Source organism: Myotis myotis, unplaced genomic scaffold (genome assembly GCF_014108235.1).
Source record: "Myotis myotis isolate mMyoMyo1 unplaced genomic scaffold, mMyoMyo1.p scaffold_m19_p_1, whole genome shotgun sequence".
In the NCBI taxonomy this organism is placed as follows: Eukaryota; Metazoa; Chordata; class Mammalia; order Chiroptera; family Vespertilionidae; genus Myotis; species Myotis myotis.
The window spans coordinates 54,407,931-54,421,650 of NW_023416313.1; the positions used below are offsets into that span (position 1 = coordinate 54,407,931).

The window sequence follows — 13,720 nt, forward strand, 5'->3', positions numbered from 1 at the left end:
TTGTTCAGTTGTTTTATTTCTTGTTGAGATAGTTTCAGTAGTTTTTATCTTTCTAGGACTTTGCCTATTTCACCTCGGTTATCTAATTTGTTGGTATACAATAGTTTATTATATTCCCTTATGGGGAAGTTACAGTGTCACAAAGCTCACTATTGTGAGGTTGTCATTTAAAAAAAAAATGCTTCTTGGATTGTTGCAAGACTTTATTTTATAGAGTTCTGAAAAAAAATGATTTTGACAATTTTTGTTACTATTCTCATTGATTTTAGTAGAGAAGTGAAATTTTGGGTGTCCTCACTCTGCCATTCTGGAAGTGCTTCTGATTAATATGTCTGTATATCCATTCCATACTCTTAGGTATTTTGTGTTTTTTTTTTTCCTGAGCTAAAAGTTAATTTAATAATGGTGATTTTACCAATCAGAAAGGATATATGCACCCCTATGTTCATAGCAGCACAATTCACCATAGCTAAGATCTGGAAACAGCCTAAGTGCCCATCAGTAGATGAATGGATTAGAAAACTGTGGTACATCTACACGATGGAATACTATGCTGCTCTAAAAAGGAAGGAACTCTTACCATTTGCAACGGCATGGATGGAACTGGAGAGCATTATGCTAAGTGAAATAAGCCAGTCAATGAAGGAAAAATACCACATGATCTCACTCATGCATGGATAATAGAGACCATTATAAACTTTTGAAGAATAATAGATACAGAGGCAGAGCTGCCTCAAACAGATTGTCAAACTGCAGCGGGAAGGCCGGGGAGGGTTGGGGGGCAGGAGGTAGGGGGGTAAGAGATCAACTAAAGGACTTGTATGCATGCATATAAGCATAACCGATGGACATAAGACACTGGGGGATAGGGGAGGCTAGGAGACTGTCTAGGGCGGGGGGATAAAATGGACACATATGTAATACCCTTTGTAATATTTTAACCAATAAAAAAAAAATCAAAAATTAAAAAAAAAAAATAATGATTTTAGTAATTCAACTCTCCAAGAGAGTTGGAAAGCCACTCTTGGGAACTCTCATCCAGAAACTATTTCTAAAATCACAGGACTGGCTCCATAAAAACAGTTTCTGCTGCTGCTGCTCCTGCTGTACACCAATGCTGCTGCTTTCAATATTGACATTACCAACGCAAGACCCTGGATTTTGCTGCTAGAACCACTGCCCCTTTGAAAAAGTATCTGCCACCATGGTTACCACCTGTTTTAGCATTGAATCCACTAAATCAATTTGATTCACTAGCTTCTGTCTCAAAGTGTAATATAGAATTCCAACTGATATAGCTGAGATCACATATTTGTGCTCTGTTAGTAATTACCCAGTTAACTGCCACACATCCAAAACGGAAACCATCCCCATAAGCCAAGATATTTTGAATTTAATTTAAAAAAATCAATTTACAATGAATATTATAAAAATATTACTCACAATTCGGGTGTTCTTGAATATTTTCAGCTGAAAATTCACACGAAAATGGTTTGAAAGTTGGTCAGGGCTGCCACTTAGGGAAAACATTTTAATTTTTTTTACTGATGCGCTTGGCGTGTGGGGAAGGTCCGCCGCTTGTGTCTAAGACGCTTATGGCATACAATGGGGTAAGGGAACTTGGGAAAGTGATTTTTACATTTCCATGTGTTAGAAAACAATCTTTGTAGAAACAACTAGAAATCAAGGGTGAAGAAACGATTTTCATCCAAGCATTTGAGGCCCCATTCCTTTCTAGGACTATCTTAAATTCTGAGAGAGGTGAGGAACCTGGATTATCTCGTTTTAAGAGTGTAGCCTTTTGGAAGCCCTTTTATGGAGCAATTGGGCTATCGGAGTCTGCACCTAGGGTGGTTGTAATTACACTTTGACTTCCATGTCCTTTGTCCCACAAGGCCATCAAAACCCAGCTTTGAGCAGTAGGCTTGCTTTTCTAGGTTTTAACCTCTTAAGATTTTAACAGGGTGAATTTCCCTTTTCTTTCTTTTTCTTTCCCCTTTTTCCCTTTTCCGTCCCCCCCCCTTCCCTTTTTTTCCTTCTCTCCTCTCGAGATTTTTTTTTTTTTTTTTTTTTAGAGAACTTAAGGAAAATTTAATTTTCCAATTAACAGTTTACTTGCAATATTATTCTGTATTTGTTTCAGGGTTTTTTAGTTTTTCTAGAGAAGATTTAAAATTTTTTTCATCCTGCTTGTCTTTAGAAGGATTAGTTTGATTACTCAGGTCATCCATTTTTGCTGAAAGTAGAAAAATACCTTTGAAAAATTGTGTACCTTCTATCTTATGTAGGTGTATGTGTGCACCCGAGTATGTACTCTTACACTATATGTAGAACTTTGCTAATGCACGCAAGTGAATACGTAACATGAAATAAAGAACAGGAATATGATCTTAGGAGCAATTTATGGAATAATGAATTTGAGAACCTTTGACATTTTCATGTAATGCTTTTTCCCTTCTTGTGGCAACAAATGGAGTTCAATAAACTATTGTTCTTAAGTTATACTAAGAGTTTGTATACCTTTTCTAGAACTGTCAAGAATAAAGTAATTAATGCCTGTATATTTTCTGGTTAAGAGTGCTTGATTGTTTCTATGATAGGCAGAAAGAAATTTGCCACTTGGTATCCTTTTTATTTTAACCTCATCCAAGGATCCACTTATATTGATTTTAGAGAGAGAAGGGAGAGAGAGCATGAAGCATCAGTTGCTGCTCTTACACGAGATTGAACCTAGAACCTAGTTATGTGACCTGACTGGGAATTAAACCTGGAACCTTTTGATATATGGGACAACACTCCAACCAACTGAGCCACCTAGCCAGGGCCTCCTTGGTATCCTTAGTGAAGAATTTCACTTCAACAAGGAGCAAATTTTACACCCAGAATTTAAAAAGAGCAATTCAGATAAAAAAGAAAAGTCTGGTAATACTGTGGTTCTTTTTTTTTTTTTTTTATTTATTGATTTCAGAGAGGGAGAGATAAACATCAATGATTAGAATCATTTATTGGCTGCCTCCTGCACACCCCTCACTGAGGACTGACCCTGCAACCCAGGCACATGCCCTTGACCCTTCAGTTTGCAGGCCGATGTTCTATCCACTGACCAGCCATGTCAATAGTGTGGTTAAGTGTGAATTATTGCAACTCTGTACCTGCCATCAACACCAAGACAACCCTCCGTTCTTGGGATTAAAAAAAAAAAAAAATGACTATATAAAAATAAGAGAAGACGTAGGCCAGAGTAGAATTAGTTTTGATAGGCTCTAAGCCCTGTTTACATGGATTATAACTTTTAAAAAATATATGAAAAAAAATGTTTTAAATGAGACGAAAGGTATAATTTGTTTTATTCCAAATGCAAAATTTTAAAAATTATATCCATATTACAAGTACTTAAAAATATCACTTTTTCCAGATTATGAAAACAATGCATACTCAAAAAAGCTTTTTTAAAAAATCTCCAACAATGTGGTAAGTATAGTTCTAAGTTCTAGACGTTCCCCTGTCTGAGGGGTGTACATTTCAAGACCCCCCCAGTTGAGTCTGAAACTGTAGATAGTACCTAACCTGATAATTTAAGTATGTTTTTCTACACATACGTATTTATGAAGTTTAATGTATAAAGTAGGCCTGATAAGAGATTAACAATAACTAATGATACAATAGCAGAATTATAACTATCTACTGTAACAAAAGTTATGTGAATGTCTCAGCAAACTGGAAATTTTTTAAAATATATTTTTATTGACTTCAGAGAGGGAGAGGGAGAGATAGAAACATCAACGATGAGAATCATTGATTGGCTGTTTCCTGTACACCCCCTACTGGGAATCGAGCCCACAACTAGAATTGAACCCAGGCTGCCCTTGACTAGAATTAAACCCAGGACCCTCTAGTCCACAGGCCAATGCTCTATCCATTGAGCCAAACCAGCTAGGGCTGGAATTTTTTTTTCCTCCATTGTTTCACACAAGCTCTGCATACAACTTTTTTCTTTCCTTATTAAGTAGAACTTTCACCTTTTCACTTAAAGGAATTCTCAGAATCACAGCTCTTGAGCTTTGGGGTCATCGTTAAGTAAAGTAAGTTATTTGAACACAAGCACTGAAATACCATGACAGTTGATCCAATAACTGAGATAGCTATTAAATATAATAGACAGGAAGTGTATACTGCCTGGACACCCTGGACAACGGGATGATTCATATCCCAGGTGGGACAGAGCAGGACAGCTCGAGGTTTTATCATACTAATAGAGTAAAACCAGAGATTAAACTGCTATTTAAAGTAATACAAATTAAGTCTTCAGAATGTTCAGCTTTATCCTGTAATCCCCAGAACATCACTGTATTTTCATTTATAAAAAGTGGTTGAGAAATATGAATTATTGTTATTCAATCAAAACTTGCTGAAATTCCACATCCAACTTAACTATTTCAAGACAAAAATATATAAAATCCCAATCAATCCCAAAAGAACAGCCCATATTTTTATGACTAATACACTTTTGAATGATAATATTAAAGATAAAGTTGCACGCTTTTGCTCAAAAAGTTGAGACCACAGTAAATGGCAATTATATTAGCTTGGAAAAATCTGAGGAGGAATCTTCTATAATAAAAGCCTAATGTGCAAATTGACTGAACAACCAGTAGAACCACCAGTCGCTACGACACACAGACCACCAAAGGGGCACACAAATGCAGGAGCTGCTCCCAGGCCAGCCAAGGCTGGTGCCAGAAGGGGCTTCCTGATCACCCTGCCCGTTGTCCCACAGATCAGCTCTGATCACCGGCCAGGCCTAGGGATCCTACTCATGCACAAATTTCATGGACCAGGCCTCTAGTGCTTTAACATCCCCTGATTTTGCTTAGTGCTAGAATCAGTTGAAATATGAACACACACTCATCTCCTGCAACTAAAAATTTATATACCTGCAGTGTTCTGAATTACCTTTTCAACTAGTGAAAGTTAGCATCTTGTGGTCAACATTCTATCAAATCTTGGTAGTGATGAATTTTTCAGATGTCCCTGTATTACAATTAATAAAGATTAGTGAAGGGTTTCCTCCGTCACCATTATGAAAAAGATACATGAAGAGAATGAAATAAAGCTCTGCTTACCACCCTGGCTGGTGCTGCACAGTAGTTAGAATGTTGGCCCACACCCCCAAGGGTCAGTTCAATTCCTGGTCAGGGGCACATACCTGGGTTGGAGGTTTGATCCCAGCCCTGGTTGGGGCACATGCAGGAAGGCAGCCAGTTGAGATGTATGTCTCTCCCTCCCACTCTAAAAATCAATGGTGTTTTGGCTCAGTGGATAGTGTATTGGCACTCAGACGGAAGGGTCCTGGGTTTGATTCTAGTCAAGGGCTTGTCTTTTTGCAGGCTTAATACCCATCACATGTGGGAGGCAACCAATCAACTTGCCTCTCATATCGATGTTTCCATTCCTCCCCTCCCTTCCACTCTAAAATAAAAATCAATGGGAAAATACCCTCAGGAGAGGAACGAAAAAGAAACAGGTTTTGCTTACCCATGTTTAGCATCCCAACGACATCTTAATTCTTAATATTCCTAACTTTATAAACATAGCTAGGAGACTATGGAACAGTAATGTTAATCAACAAAATTGCTAGTAAGATTTGTTAGGATGAATAACACTACACGGAATTTGGTTAAAAATCAGGAAGCATATTTCAAAAAGATATACAAGCTAGTTGTTTATCATAGGTACTTCAGAATTAACCCCTTCAATTAACTTGTCAAATCACTTTGCTTAGTTCTAAGTACTTCAGAATGAAACCTTAATACTAACTTTATTTACTGTTCATCCTAACAGACGTGTCTGGAAGCACTTAACCTTAGCATATTTATTTCAAATTTATGTGCTGGCACTTAAAGAACCTAAAATCAGAATTAAGCAAAGTCCAAAGCACCTTGGAAAAGTGCAAAACACAAGGACATATACGCATCCCCCCCCCATTCTTTGTAAAAGATTTTAGTCATTTCTAGATGTAGTGTATTTCTTAAGTCATATATATTAAGACTTGATTGGAGAGTTTGGATTTTGTTTAAAAAACCTTTATTCATTTTTGATCAGGGAAAGGACAATCTCAATGTCAACTTGTCACCTAATCATAAACTTGAACTTACAGGATTCACTGCCCTAAAGACACCACACCTATTGACTGACAACATAACTTAAAATGAAAATATCCCTTCTGTTCCCTAGGGGTGTATGTTTAAACAGAATCCCTTGCAATAGCCAACACTGGTACTTAGCCTAGGTGTAAGGTCAAAATAGGAAAACAGGAGCAAAACAAGGCCAAGAGTTCTGCAACTTGATAGCCCAGCAAATACAAACATCATACGAACAAAGTTGCAGGCACCAAATAAAAAACGGCAGGTTCATCAATGTAAGTTTATACTTTAAGGTGAGGTCAACTATTCCACATACGAACATATCCCAATCCCCAATGGCTAACATGGAATCATAAAAACAAAATTTAAAAAACCTTAAGTCCAATAACTATACTTAATATAAAATTCAAAGCTTGGATTTACCCAGGAAATCCTCCCAAAATCTAGAGCTAAAGCTTTTTAATAATGCACCAAGATTGTTCTAATGACATGACTTGGTCACACTTAAGATTTGCATTAAAGTAACACTCAAGCAGTTTCCCTATTTCTTCCTGTCTGAATATGGATATGTGTAGCTACTTGGCCCATGCACTAATTGCATTAAAAATGAGCTACTAACATGGCTTTTACTAAGAGTTCACACATTAACAGTTAACACCCAATATAGCTTCCTAAGAATGCCCCAAAACAGCTGTTTGCTGCTTACTGTGACATACCAACTAAAACTAATTTCAGTCACTACCTTTAAATACCTTAACTTTTGCTCTAGTTCTAATAACCTCAAACTTATCTGCCAAAATCTTTGTAATAATTTATTTTTGATAGCCTCAAACTATAGCTCCCACTAGTTCAACAGTGCTTTATTCCTGGGTACATCTGGACTTTTTATCGAGAACAATTAAAGTCATGGTATTATGATTACTCAAAGGTCTTTCTAACAAACCACTTAAGTTAAAATATTTAACAAATCACGACAAATGGCTTTCCAGAGACAGGAACAAAGCAAAATCTTTCCCATTCATAAAAGGAGCAACCAACATTCTTTGTGCCATTAAAGGGGTACTTTTCCTCAGAGTATAATCATTGGAAGATTGATGGTCTACTAGAAAGCTTCCACTAATTACAACACTATGACTATGACATGGATACTTCCATGACAAGGTCTCCAGATACACACAGAGGAAACATTTTGAAATGCAGTGAAAGCCTCAGTTAACAGGGAAATGAAGAGTGGGAGCATAGAATACAGCTAACAAAAATGGGAACAGGGTGACACTGTAGCTGGCTGTTCAAAAGGGCCAGTTTCTCCTTACAGACCAATATTCCTTACAAAATAAACTGTGCCTTAATTATTGCTTATTTAAAATCACCCTTTTTTACAGAGCTATTTAGTACCTGACGCAGAAAAACAATCACATAAGGAAGCATTTATTTGAGGTTTAACATGAAATCATACAAATAAAATTTGTATAAACACAAATCCACATTGAATCATAACACAGATAGCAAAAGGCAAAGTAAAAACAAAGAAAACTAATTGGCGGCTATATACAGTTGGACACAGTTGTGTCTTATACACTAGAAAGTCTTTTACAAAATAATCATCTTAGAGCAAGAGAAGATCAATCTTCAATGGCGTCCTGACAGATGGGTTACTTTAGCAATCTCCTCCTAAAAACAAAAACAAAATAGCAATTAGATTTGTGCAACGCTGACAAGCTTTCAAAGGTCCACTTTCATGAATTGTTTTAAGTCCTCACTTTATTCTTTTCTTCAATAATTAAAGATCACATGCATATTCATTGGCAAATGTGGTTTGGGTAGTTAGTAAATTTACCCGGTTTCCCAAATGACACCAAATTTAAATCTATTTAGAAAAGAATCTGGGAATAGAACTTTCCCATATCCACAGGATGAACTGTGCTAGATTAGTCTACTAGAAGTATCTCTAGTAAACCAAGTAAAATGACTTTATGACAAATTTTTAAATAAGATTATTGTATTTCAAGAAAAATTGTTGTGTGCATATGATCTTTAATTTATATCCCAGATTTTAAAGTTCTTGTTTTGGTTTGTAGATTTCACTATTAGCTATAAAAAGAAAAAGCAAGCATTAAATCTTAAAGAATGAACACTTAAAATGAGGCTCCACAATTGAAATACAACACTAAACAGAAGACCAAAATGAGTAAGCTGTAAAAAGGCATTTATGTACTTTAACTCCTGTAAAAAACCATTTAAGTTAAGTTTAGACACTTAATCTCCAAAAAGATTAAAAAAGAAGCCAAAGTCTGAAGTTTTCCACTTTAATCTTTACGCTGGTACATGAAGTTGGAAGAGACCATACCACAGGACAGCGTTTTCTGGTGTATGCCTTGCGCTCTGCCCGCAACGTGCGACCCCCAGAGATAGACGTGGTCAGGGTGACACACGGCCTGCAATGAAGTTCCCGCTGGCGGGTACAAACAAGGTATAATGTCAGAGTTAGAAGACAACATTCGTGTTTTCCTTAAGTTTGTACCCATTTCAGTACTTTACCTGTTAATAGTTCTAAAAATGTTTAATTATTCCTCTAGATCACCTGGTACACAAAGCAAACAGAAAAACTTTTAAGTTTTTCTGTAATACTAAAGAAAGTGAAGTGAAACTTTAAAGTTAAAGATCTATAGACACTTTAGGCAAAACAGGCTCATAAAGCAATTAAAATTTAACAACTTAGTAAAAAAAGGCTATACAATGTTTTACTTGTTTTTATTTTGTCTATTGATCTTTAAATTAAATTAGACATTTCCACTGGTGTCTCATACTCTTATACACACCTGTTTTCTCCAATGTCCTCCTTTAGTATGGCTGATAATTATTTTGGTGATTGCCTCCCCCTCGAGACGCCTTGCCGTAAGTGCTCTGTTGGCCTATTTTGTAAGACAAAAAATTATATCAGGATAGTTTTTATGTAATGATTATATAAGTATACTTAAAGATTAAATGTATAAAACTACATGGCAAGTATGAAATAAGATTGTAACAGCCATTATAAACTAGTCATATATCACATATTCTTGAACATTTATAATCAGAATTTTATGTTAGTAAAATCACCCTATGACTATCAATTGCTTTGAAAACATAACTCCAAACATCTCAATAAAGGGGAAACCCACAATTTTAGAATGGGATAATAACACTGAATTTTAATACCACTGGTTATAAAATTAAGTTAAATATTCTTACCACTGTAGTCTGCATATCCCTGTCCATATCCATAGTTCCCATAGTTATACCCAGTATAATCATAGCCGCCATAGCCACTATAGTTTTGATCACCACCATAGGCACTATTGTAATTTCCATATCCTTGATCATAATAGTTATTAAATCCTTGGTTCCAGTTTTGGCCCTGACCTGAAACAATGCACAATGATTGTTAGGAAACAACTTTTGGACCATCCCCCACACCCCCCAATCCTAACATAAAATAATGCATTCTGTCTCTTACTCTGCAAATCTTAAGCAGAATGGATATCTATACTGCTGACTGAAAATTACAAAAAGGGGGAAGGGGGCAAGTCCACTTGTGCTAGCATCATGCTTCCTAAACTGAATGGAAAATCAGGACAAAGGTGAAGAGAGGTAGACCCATCTACTTTAAAGCAAGAACTCCTAGGCCCTGGCCAGGTAGCTCAGTTGGTTAGAGCAATCATCCCAACACGCCAAGGTTGCAGGTTGCGAGTTTCAACCCGCCAGGGCACATACAAGAACCAAACAATGGATGAATAAATACATGAATGTGTGGAACAAACAGGTCAATGTTTCTATCTTGTTCAATTTAAAAAAATTTAAAGCAAGAACTCCTGCCCAAGCAGACATATCACACCATGGTATAACAGTGTAATTTCCACTACATTTAATAGTATCATTTTTCCATCAGTGATGACACTGTCTCACAGTGGCCATTCTTTGAAAAGGTGAAACCAGTAAATAATACAACCAAAAACCCACCCACTCAACTGAGCAATTTCCTGAAACAATTTATATCTGGCTTTACTTTCTCATGCTTTAGTTTTTCACATTTAGCAGTTTATAGCTTAAAACATTATCAACTCATTTCTCAAGAATTCTCACCTCGGCCTCGACCCCTAGTACCACCTCTTCCACCAGCTGCAGCACCTCTTCCTCCCTTTTGTTGTTGCTGTTGTTGCCTATATACCTCTTTGGGTTGGGCAACTTTGATTTCACACTATAGACAAATTTTAAAAAGCAAACAAGATTGAGAAACCACTTCACTAATAAAAAGAAACTCAAAATCCTCACTTAATATAATTAAAATGGCTTTACCTTCCCAGAACCAATTTGATGATATCTGCTTTCTAACAATTTCTTTACTGGCTCCTCATCTGTATATGTGATAAAACAAAAACCTCTTCTTTCATTTGTTTTTGTATCCATGGGAAGTTCAATATTTTCAATCTGAAATCAAGAAGCACACTCAAGATCATGCAGTAATGGCAAAAAGCTACCAAAAGGTCTTAGAATACCACAGTTCCGTTGCAAACTTCAACATAACATGGTATTCTAATCAGATGACTTCTGTCTAAAGACTACTACTACTTAATATCAACATCAAACTATGTGATTTATCTGTTAAGTAAACATTTAGAAGGGAGAGCAAAGCTTCCTTTATTTAAGAGCCTCTCATACCCTACAGGTGCCCCTAGTTAACAAGTCCAAATACTGACCACACCAAAGCATCCGTGTTTCCTTCAAAATAAATTAGAAATTGGTTTGCATTACAGCACAGAAAACAGTGATTAAAGTATGGTGACTGGAAGGACCCCAAGCAGTAATTTAATCCCACCCTCACCTGACATATGAATTTATTCTGTAAGAAGGTCAGAGATAATTATATAAACACACATAAACAATCACACAACGAACCTCTCCAAAGGCTCCAAAATATTCTTTAATTTGTTCTTCAGAAGTATCTGGGCTCAATCCACCCACAAAAACCTTTTTGGGGGGCTCCTTCCCTTTTAAAGCTTTGGCCCTTTTGGGATCTATCAATTTGCCATCCAGTTTGTGTTCCTTCAGTTCCAAAACCTAGAAGACATATTTATTTAATCTGACAGCAATATACAACCAATCCCCGAACCATTTGCAAAAGGCACACAAAAGTATCATCATGCAAAACACATTCCTACCTTATCAACACTAGCAGCATCTTTGAAAAGCACAAATCCAAATCCTCTTGATCGTCCAGTGACTGGATCTGTTTTAATGGTGCAGTCTACAACTTCCCCAAATCGAGACAAGTACTCAGTCAGATCTTTCTTGCTTGTGTCCCAGCTCAAGCCTCCAATAAACATTTTACTAAAAATAAAAGCGTTGTTTTTTTTTTAAAGGTTACCAGCGGCCGAAACGATCACTCCAATTCTGGGGTTATGTTTTTAAGGGTGAAGCGAGTACGGGACGTTTAATGCCAAGTGCAAGTAATTTAATCCATGTTTTCAGATACTCATTATCAATAGACCGCAAAGATTCCAAAGTCCCATGGAGGTCGCTTCCTCACAACACCTTACAGCTTGCTCTCCCGCACCGCATAACGCGAAGTTTAAACGAGGACGAGGCCAACAAAACGTTAAGCATTGTTCCACTTGAGAACATCCAACTTCCTAACCTAACCCCTCACAACGGAGGTCCGCCGTCTCCCTCAGCTACCAGGCCAACGTTCTACCTGCAGAACCCCGCACGATGATTTCCGGGGCTCTGCGCACCGGCGCTCGCCGGCCCCCACACCCAGAGTTCTCTAAACTCCCCCGGGAACGCCGCGCGGGGCCCCAACAGACACAATGAAGAGGCGGCGGCAGCTGCAGCATGTGGCGCAGCGAGGCGGCCCCTCCCCCACGGCCCACGCGGCGCCTGCGCACTCGGGGCCCGGACGCCGCCGCCCTCCGCCTCCAACCCCTGCGCCCTTCCCCCACCGCCGCGGGCCTCTCGAGTCCTCCCCTCCCGTCTCCTACTTTCCTCTTCTCTCCAAGCTAGCGGGGCCCCGCGGGCACGCGGGGAATCGACTCCGGGCAAGAATGTGGGCAGCGCGGGGCTCTCGAGGAACCAAGGGCGCGCGCGGGGGGGTGGGGGGGAAGAAGAGGAGCAGCGTGCGGTACCCGTCATCCTGCTGATTCTTGCTCGCGTTGATCTTGGATCCCTCTGCGAACTCCTCCGTATTGCTGTACTCGTTCACGTCCTCCATGGCGGCGGCGTTGTCAGCCGGCGGGTGCTGGCGCGCAGCTCGAGTCGCGGCCGCGGCGGCGGAGCGTTGTATGGAGCCGGATTTAAAATGGCGGCGGAAGAGGTCCGGGCGCCGCCTGCGCCCTCCCTTTATAGCCGCCCCGCCCGCCAATCGGGAGGGCTGCTGGGCGGTGACGTGGCGCGGGCCCCGGCGCGCCCCCTGCCGGGCGGTGCCGGCAGCGAGCGAAGGGAGCAGCGGCGCCAGCTGCCGCGGCGGCCGCGGCCGCCAATGGGAGAGGCTGCGGGAGGCTAAAGTAGCGGGCGCGGAGGGGAACAATGGCGGCGGCACATGGGAGAGCCGGGGCGGGACCTCCATCGCGGCCCTCCGGTGAGGAGCGGGGTCGCGGGCTCGGGATGAGAGAAGCGTCGGAAGAGAAAAACGAAGGGGCGAGAAGTCCTGGGTTCACCAATCCCGAGCAGCGCCGTCGCAGGTCCGAGTCCCTCTTGCGTGGAGAGCCTTTGTCTCTGGCGTCCGGTCCAGCCCACTCCTAGCCACAGCCGACCACCCTGCCTTCCTCCACCCTCGGTCTCCCCGTGCGGAACTGCGGCGGGGGCGGCGGCGACCGATGAGCTCCGCAGCCGGCCCGCTCCAGAAAAGGCGTCCTGCGCCCGGCACCGGCGGATGAGGCGGCGAGCGCGCCTGCCGTCGCCGCGCGCAAGCGTGCTGGGTCCCCGCGCCGGCTGGAACCCGCGGACAGGAAGCGGCGCGGCGGCCCCTGCGGGCAGCGGCACCTCTTCCGCTCCTGCTACCGGCGCGGGCCGAGAGGGGGCGGCGGGCCTCTCGAGCCGGTCGGCCGGAACCACCGCAGTCACACCCACCGGGACGCCGCGCGGCCTCTTTAGCTGACCGAGGACGGGAGGAAGGGCGCAGGCCCGGTTAGATGACAGTAAATATACAAACGCGGCGGCGGCGGGCGGGGACGGGGAGGGGGACTAGATGTCGTAGAGGGCAGGGCGCACTCACGTCCCCGGCGCGCCACTCGCGGGGTTCCCGTCGGCACGTGCCCCGGCCTCTCCGGCTCGCCTAACCTGTGCTGGGAGCGCGCGCCCGCGCACTCGGCTCCCGCGCTCGCTTTGTTCCCGCCCCCGCGAGCCCCGACTTGACGGATAGGTCCGTGGCCCTCTGGCGGCCAGTCGGCATCGCTGCCTTTGCTTGCCCCGCCCCCTCAGAGCCCCGCCGGCCCGCCTCTTTCCCGACCCACGTGGTCTCCTCCTCCGGCCCCGGGCAGCTCCCTAGTTCAGGTCCCTTACTCGGTTGCCTTCTCCACTCTCAGTGGCGTGGAGGTGGCCTC

General features: G+C 41.6%; 2 protein-coding genes across 3 annotated transcripts in view; one reads left to right on the forward strand and one right to left on the reverse strand.

Annotated features, from left to right (window-relative positions):
* Positions 1-7,550: 7,550 nt before the first annotated feature.
* Positions 7,551-12,920, reverse strand: HNRNPDL (heterogeneous nuclear ribonucleoprotein D like). The gene is made up of 8 exons (XM_036337689.1): positions 12,305-12,920; positions 11,342-11,510; positions 11,079-11,240; positions 10,479-10,610; positions 10,266-10,380; positions 9,375-9,545; positions 8,963-9,055; positions 7,551-7,814 (listed from the first exon to the last, which is right to left on the reverse strand). Exons 1-7 carry the CDS (start codon positions 12,742-12,744, stop codon positions 8,985-8,987), a joined length of 1,260 nt encoding a protein of 419 aa, XP_036193582.1. The 5' UTR covers positions 12,745-12,920; the 3' UTR covers positions 7,551-7,814; positions 8,963-8,984.
* A 246-nt stretch (positions 12,921-13,166) lies between these two features.
* Positions 13,167-13,720, forward strand: part of ENOPH1 (enolase-phosphatase 1) — a 31,454-nt gene continuing 30,900 nt past the window's right edge. The window contains exon 1 of one of the 2 annotated variants that reach the window (XM_036337703.1): positions 13,167-13,315. In XM_036337703.1, the coding sequence (XP_036193596.1) occupies positions 13,310-13,315 (6 nt within the window). In that variant the 5' untranslated portion in view covers positions 13,167-13,309. The remainder of the gene's footprint in view (positions 13,316-13,720) is intronic. The other variant, XM_036337720.1, reaches the window with a different exon arrangement.

Excerpts from the sequence above, each read along its gene's own strand:
- HNRNPDL (XM_036337689.1), bottom strand. The coding sequence starts at position 12,744 with ATGGAGGTCCCGCCCCGGCTCTCCCATGTGCCGCCGCCATTGTTCCCC. Across the intron at positions 11,511-12,304 it reads AAGAATCAGCAGGATGACGG|TAAAATGTTTATTGGAGGCT; the intron begins GTACCGCACGCT and ends TTTTATTTTTAG. Across the intron at positions 11,241-11,341 it reads ATGCTGCTAGTGTTGATAAG|GTTTTGGAACTGAAGGAACA; the intron begins GTAGGAATGTGT and ends TATGTCTTCTAG.